The 7,774-nt window shown below is 37.2% G+C and overlaps 1 protein-coding gene across 3 annotated transcripts; it reads left to right on the top strand.

Moving 5' to 3' along the window:
* Positions 1-327: 327 nt before the first annotated feature.
* Positions 328-1,994, top strand: LOC111877360 (mitochondrial pyruvate carrier 1). 3 transcript variants are annotated; one of them, XM_023873890.3, is made up of 5 exons: positions 328-462; positions 1,066-1,170; positions 1,245-1,299; positions 1,533-1,668; positions 1,745-1,994. In XM_023873890.3, exons 2-5 carry the CDS (start codon positions 1,078-1,080, stop codon positions 1,791-1,793), a joined length of 333 nt encoding a protein of 110 aa, XP_023729658.1. In that variant the 5' UTR covers positions 328-462; positions 1,066-1,077; the 3' UTR covers positions 1,794-1,994. The 3 variants fall into 3 exon arrangements, with proteins under 3 accessions (XP_023729658.1, XP_042754753.1, XP_042754752.1); XM_042898818.2 differs by lacking the exon at positions 328-462 and adding an exon at positions 485-770; XM_042898819.2 differs by lacking the exons at positions 328-462; positions 1,745-1,994 and adding an exon at positions 476-770 and having other exon boundaries at positions 1,533-1,672.
* The last annotated feature ends 5,780 nt before the right edge of the window (positions 1,995-7,774 follow it).

The following is a 7,774-nucleotide window of genomic DNA, read 5'->3' as shown; positions in this document are numbered from 1 at the left end:
GCCTCCCGTTAGACATTTGACAATCATTTTTGCAAAAATTAAAATAATAATAATAATAATAAATAGGGGAAAAAGTCAATGGATGACGTGGATTTTGGCAAAAATAATAATAATAATAAATAGGGAAAAAGTCCATAGATGACGTGGATTTTGGCAGACACGGTGGTTAGTAAAAATAGTTGTTATTTTGGTATTTTTCATTTTTATAGCTGTTTAAAAAAATAAAAAATAAAAAAGACTATTATGATATGTGCTTTGTATATTATAAAAAAAAGTTATAATTTAATTAAAATTTTATGAAATATCGTATAGATATATATTGTCCTAGTAGGCTAGGACCATGTGTTAATTTATCCCTATAAAATAGTTATACGTGAGAAGGCGTACTTCTGATATCCCACTGGTTCTTCCTACCAAAGCCGTCCTCTCCATTTCTTTGCCATTCTCGTCCTTTTTCTTACGGTTAGAATTTCCAATTCTCCATTAATGTTTATTGAGCTCCCTTTTTCTTTTATGAGACATCCAATCGTAGTTTCTCATTAGAAATTAGGTTTGATAATTTCGATTTTGTATAAATTGCAAATTTGCCATGGAATTGTTCATCCATGTTTTGGAAGAATTTTTTTTTCACGATTAAAAATCTTCGAAACTTAACATTCAGATGAATTCTAAAATCTTCGCTCCATGATTCTATAAATTTTAGTTTTCATTTGAACTAGTTCTAGATATGAATATGATCGATCTGTAAAGCAATTACCCCGTGACTCATGGTAAGGAATCTGTCAGCAACTCAAATTCATACTTGTTTCTTTCCTAATTTTTTGTTCTTGCATCATGCACGAACTCGGGAACCGCGACTCGATTAAAAACAATCATTAATTTAAGCTTTGTCATCTAATGCTCTTTCATCTTATTGGCGATTTGACTTGTTAAACTTAACTGTGAGGAATTTATCAGGGGATTTATAATAACATTTAGTTTACAGAAATTCATACATACTTCTAATAGTTTTAGATTTTCAAATACAACAAATTTCTAATTTCTCTCTGAAATTTTACTTTGCAGAGAGGATCATTTATGTCGTTCTTCAGGACATACTGGAACAGTCCTGTTGGGCCTAAAACTACTCATTTCTGGGGTCCTATGGCCAATTGGGGATTCGTTGCTGCGGTATTATTTTCCACTATTTTTATTAGAAATTTCTATAAAAACTTGAAACTGAATAATCATTCGCTGTATGGCAGGCATTGGCCGACCTTGAGAAGCCTCCGGAGATGGTATCTGGCAACATGACTTCAGGTTCCTACTTACCCATACTTTTTTTTAGCAGTTCCAACAACCCCTAAACTAAGTCATACTTTGTCTGCAAAAAAAAAAAAGTTATTCTTCGGATAACTCATAAGTCATCCAATACTTTGAGATGTAAATCAGATACGCAGTAACCTACTTAGGTGGCTGGAGTTCAATCCATGTTGGAATTGAAACTTTTACACTGCAGCTGCTGAGACTGTGTTATTACTTTTGGATTGCAGTGATGTGTGTATATTCGGCTTTGTGTATGAGATTTGCGTGGATGGTTCGGCCTCGCAACTATCTTCTTCTTGGATGCCATATGTCAAATGAAACGGTTCAACTTTTTCAACTTTCACGATGGGCAAGAGGTCAAGGGTAAGCTACATTTAATATGATGCTAGTTGCAATTTAATTACATTTTTTTAATTTTTTTAATTTTTTTTTCTAAAAGGTATTTGCAGCAGAAGGAAGATAAGACACCAATCACACCATCACCTTGACTTCAGATGGTTTATTTAATTTCGACTTTTAGGTGGTTATTTTTTGGTTTTACTGTAAATTTAAAGCTTCTAGTTCTAATGGATTTTACGGTTTGTTAAAATATTTACAGGTTTATATCTTGATTTGTAATGATGACGATTTCAATTATTGTATCATTTCTTTTTAGAGTAAATAACATTTTTGGTAATGATTATATATGATTTCTGCAATTTTAGTTCATGTTTGTGGTCCTTGTGACCTTTTGTTTCATGTTCCAAGTAAAAATGAATATTTTTTTTGGTACTTCGACTATAACTAAATTATCGTCCAAAAAATATAGTAATTCTATTTGGAACAATCACAAAAACTATTAGAGTACCCGGTATGGGCCTCGAAGAGACGAGGCTGAGGTGGCAAGGCGAAACGCCATCGTAACTGGGGAACACCACCCCCCCCCCCCCCCCCCCCCCGTCTCAACTCGTTGCATCTCGTCGAGCAAATCTCGTGACCATCGCAACGATTTGAAAAGGGAAAAAAATGACTGTTTGCAACGGTCAATATTCAAACAAAAAAAAAATTACCTTTTTACCTATAAATACTATTCTTAAACCATTTTTTTTTAAACATTTCTCTCATTCTTTTTATATCTTATACACATTTCTTTTTAAAAATTGGAGCAACACCTAAACACCCCCCCCCCTTCTTCATCAAACCCAAATACAACCTCGCCTCTCGGATTCGCGGGTTATGAAAACTATTTCAACATTTTATCGTCACAAGGCTCACCACAAATCTCATACCAAGGTGCCGCTTTCAATCCCACTTCACCGCCATTGTAATTTCTCAACTCACCTTACCTTCAACAAAATCAATTTGGTCAAAACCCAAATTTACAACAAAATCTTTTTCTTACTTTTGCTTCGATGCAACAAACAACCAACCAATCATCGCCTACAACCAACCAACCATCGCCTACAACCAACCAACCATCGCCTACAACACAACCATCGGTTCAAGTGGAAGCGGGAGGTAGTAAGAGAGGGAAATGGAAAGGAAAATCGATAGCGATTGAAACAGAAAGTACAGACGTTCCACAATGGTGGACACCGGATTGCTTTGACGGCGGCATGGTGTGCTACTTCAAAAGACGAACCTTGCGGAAATGGAATGAAAAAAGGAGCTTATTGGGGGCAGTGTTCGACAAGTTTCACATTATTTTAAAGAAAAATCTGTATCGCAATAATGACATGTTGAGCAGCAAATTGGGTCAAATAACTAAGCAGTGCAGCAAATTCAACGGTATTTACAACCGGCTTCAGGCGCAATAGCAAAGCGGAACCAACGACTTTGATTTGTTAAAATCTGCTAAGGAACAATATTGGGTCGAGGAGATATCCACACCATGACGACCGCCCGGACGTGATAAAGCGAGGCGCGCTGCAAGGCATGCGAAGGAGGTTGAGGCGAAAGCAAAAGATGCGGCGGAAATGAGAGCGAAATTCGACGAGCACAATTTATTAATAAAAGAAAAAAAATGAGTTGAAACGTCGTCATTTGGAGTTTCTAGAAAGGCAGACACTTGAGAAGCATGCGCAAAAAGAGAGGGAACTAATGACACATCAGTTGTCAATTCTTCAGGCGAGCGAGGAAGGTTTGACGTCTGCTGATCAAACGGTGCTACAAGCGATGAAGGAACAAATTATGAAGTAATATTTGGGTTAATTAGGATTTTAGGAGTAATTTGAATGGTATTTTAGATATGATTTTAGGTTTAAAATTATGTTTTTTTAATTGTAATCGTAATTTTAGATTTTAAATATTATGTCTTTTTTTGTTTTTAAATTTTATGTTCTTATAAAAAAAAATATAATTAATGTTAGTGATGAAAAAAATACAAAAAAAACAAAAAACAAAAAAGTAAAAAAAAAATTAAAAAAAAACTAATATCGAAAAAAAATCAAAAATAAAACATATTTATTTTGAAAAAGTTGGTATTGAATCTTGTTACCCATTTCCCCACTTGGTGTTATAACACCATTTGCCTATGTGACATATGAGGTGGCACAACTTGGTGTTGCACCCTGTTGCCCACAAACATGTCAAATAAGGACCATAATTGTAAAAGAAAACCTTTTAAGACCAAAAATGTAAATGAAAACATTTTGGGGCCAAGTTTGAAAAAAACAGATATATTAAAATATATATATATATATATATATATATATATATATATATATATATATATATATATATATATATATATATATATATATATATATATATATATATATATATATATATTAAAAGATGATTCCTTTACGAAAAATACTCTATTCCTATTGGTTCATAGTGATTTATTTTAATTTATATTTTTTATATTATATTATATTATATATATATATATATATATATATATATATATATATATATATATATATATATATTAAAAGAGGACTCCTTTACGAACAGTATTGTATTCGTATTGGTTCATAGTAATTTATTTTATTTTATATTTTTTATAATAAAGGGGCTTCTTTTATTTTCTGTCATTGATGTTTATAGCTTTTGCCATTTAGCTTTTTCCATTAACTTTTTGCACTTAAAGCCAACGACTATGTAGGCCAATAAGAATGAGATTGGTGTCCATATACGCGTTCAACACTGATTTTTCATCGATTGCAAACTAAAATCAGATCATTCCCCACGCCTTCCTCATCCAATAACTTTCTCATCCTTTCTCAGTCTTCTCTCAAACGATCATCACTCACACCTCTGTCGATTTTCAATCTGGCTCCAACCACCTCTTTTCTCACGTCCACCGTCGTCAGAGGGTAGGATCGGTTGTGATGGTTTAATAAGCCCCAATCCATGTTGGTTTACCGAAGGAGGTCCCATAGGCCAAGGGGCGTGACTAGTACCAAAACAACAACCAATTAGCTTCTTGAAGAGGGGAGTGTCCCTGTTTTGTCGCTTTTCTTTTATTAGTTGTGTCATGGCCATTATCTCTGCAGGTGGTCCTTTTTGGCGGGGGACAAGATTTGGGTCTTATGTAATGGTCGGTCCTTCTGGTCTAGTCTCAGAGTATAAGTAGGCATTGTTTTCTTCATTTGTCTTTAGCTAAGAATTTTGTAAAGAACTTGCTTCTTCCTTGGAGATACCCAGATCTCGAAAACTGAGATTATCAATACAAATTTGAGTCTTTTTAGTATATTTTGTGTTTCTTTCAGTGCTTACTATGTAGATACATCCTGGGTCTATCAATTGGTATCAGAGCATGGTTGCTACACATAAGAATGTTCCAGCGGATAAGAGGTTGGAGACTGTTGAACAAAACCTAGGAAAAATCATGGATGAACAAAAGCAACAGAAATTAGTTAACCAGCAGCAAGCAAGGGCGATTGAAGACAACAAGATCATGCAAAATGAGATGATGAGAAAGTTGGATGCTCTATTAGGGAAAGTGGAGAAGATGGAACGGGGGAAGGGGAATGAAACACTAAACTCAGGTATACTCACTCCAAAGTTTAATCCCCGAGACAAGAATAGTGGTCAAGGAAGCAGCAGAGGCGGCGATGCCAGCGGTCCAAGTGGCGGAGGATCGGGTTTGGTTTTTGGGTCCTTCGACGGAACGAATCAGGGAAGGGGGCGATTTGAATAGAAACATCGGAAGTTTGAGATGCCCATTTTTGATGGCACCGACCCAGATGGTTGGATACTACAAGCTGAATATTATTTTGCGATTTACCAACTCATGAATGAAGAAAAGGTGGAGGTGGTAGTCCTCAGTCTCAACGGTGATGCACTAGCATGGTATCGATGGTCTAACAAATAGAAAACCATTGAAACATGGGAGGAGATGAAGATCTTGTTCCTACAAAAGTTTCGGTCGATTCACAATGGGGATTTGTTTGAACAATGGGCCTCAATTGAGCAGACGGGAACCACCGGCAATTACATACACCGTTACATTGACTTGTCAGTGTCTCTAGACGAAGAGATTCCAGAAAGGGTAGCCATGGAAATCTTCAAGAAAGGCCTAAAGGACAACAGCAGAAAAGAATTACGAATGTGAACTCCTAAGCAGTTGGGTCGTGCGATGGATCTAGCCCAACAGATTGAAGAAAAAAATCAACCCAACAGCTGTAGCAAAATTGGGTATGTGGGGGTTAGAAACTCTAATTCTCTATCCTCTAAAGTTAACGTCACTTCTTATTCCCCCAGTAAGGTCACCACCGTAAAGAACCCTATTTGTTGGAAACACAATTTGGGAGAAGTCCAACCCCTGACAGAAGCGTAAATCAACGAAAAGTGGGCCAAAGGACTTTGTTACAAATGCGCTAAAAATGGAACAAAAATCACAAATGCATGTCACAGATCAACGTCCTCTTGGTGGAAGAAGAAGAATTACAGACAAAAGTCGATCCTTCCCCCAGACGAGTTGGTAGATCCAGAAGCCAGTATGGAGTCCACAGAGGTGAACAATCTGATGGAAGTCTCCCTGAATTCGGTGGTTGTATTGACCTCACCTAAAACCATGAAGCTGACTAGAAGAGTTTAGGACAAACCCGTGGTTACCCTGATCGACCCTGGAGCGACTCCCAACTTCATAGCTTCGAGGGTTGTCGAAGAATTAGGTATTCCGGTCACGGATACTGAATCGTACGGTGTAAAGATGGGCACCGGTGATAGCGAGGCGGGGCGAGGTGTGTGTGAGGGTATCCTTCTTCAACTCCAAGAGATACATATTTTTGAAGAATTCCTTCCATTAAGACTGGGAAGCACAGACATCATATTAGGCATGAAATGGCTGGAAACATTGGGAACCACACAAACCAATTGGAATGAACAAACCATTGAATTTGTAGTGGGGAATCAGAAAGAGAAATTGAAGGGGGAGGTTGATCTGGGAAAATCACTAGTTACCCTAAAAACAATGGAAAAGGAACTAAAGAGGGAGAAGGCAGGAATGATGGTGGAATTCAGCAACACAGAAATGGAAATGCTTAATGAGGTACCCCAATTTCTAACTCAAATTATCCACAAGTTTGAAGGAATTTTTAGGGACCTAATGAGCTTCCACCAAAGCATCATTTAGAACATCAGATTGTCCTAAAAGACGGTACCCCTCCGACTAGTGTCCGACCTTATCGGTACCCCCACTTCCAAAAGGACGAGATAGAGCGCTTGATCAGGGAAATGCTAACGGATGGGATTATTCAAGTCATCAACGGCCCATATTCTAGTCCGGTGATTTTAGTTAAAAAGAAGGATGGGTCATGGCGGTTCTACGTTGATTACCGGGCATTAAATCGGGCCATCGTTCCCGATAAATTCCCCATTCCAGTCATTGATAAGCTGTTAGATGAATTGAATGGGTCATTTATTTTTAGCAAGTTGGATCTAAGATCCGAATATCATCAAATTCGGGTCCGGACGTAAGATATTCCCAAGACTGCCTTCCACACACATGACGAGCATTACGAGTTCAAAGTAATGCCTTTCGGTCTTACAAACGCCCCCAACAACCTTCCAATCTCTAATGAACGACATCTTTCGCCCTTATTTGAGAAAATTTGTTCTAGTATTTTTTGATGACATCCTAATTTATAGTCCTAGTGAAGTTCTTCATCAAAACCACATCACCATGGCTTTTGAAGTACTACAAAAACACCAATTGTTCCTCAATCAGAAGAAACGTGCATTTAGGCAATGAAAGGTTTCATATTTGGGCCATGAGATATCTACCAAGGGAGTGGCTACTAAAGCTTCTAAAGTGCAAGCTATGTTGGATTGGCCAACTCCAAGAACATAAGAGAATTGAGGGGTTTTCTCGGACTCACGGGTTACTACAAAAAAATTGTTAAGGGATATGCTGAAATCGCCACGCCCTTAACAAATCAACTGAGAAAAGACTGCTATGGATGGAATGAGGCTGCCAATAAGGGGTTTTAGCAACTTAAAACCGCTATGACCACTGTCCCTATTTTAGCTATGCTCGACT

Source organism: Lactuca sativa, chromosome 4, assembly GCF_002870075.4.
Source record: "Lactuca sativa cultivar Salinas chromosome 4, Lsat_Salinas_v11, whole genome shotgun sequence".
NCBI classification, from domain to species: domain Eukaryota; kingdom Viridiplantae; phylum Streptophyta; class Magnoliopsida; order Asterales; family Asteraceae; genus Lactuca; species Lactuca sativa.
Note: the sequence above shows the minus strand (reverse complement) of the source record. Positions and strands in the feature narration are given on the sequence as shown.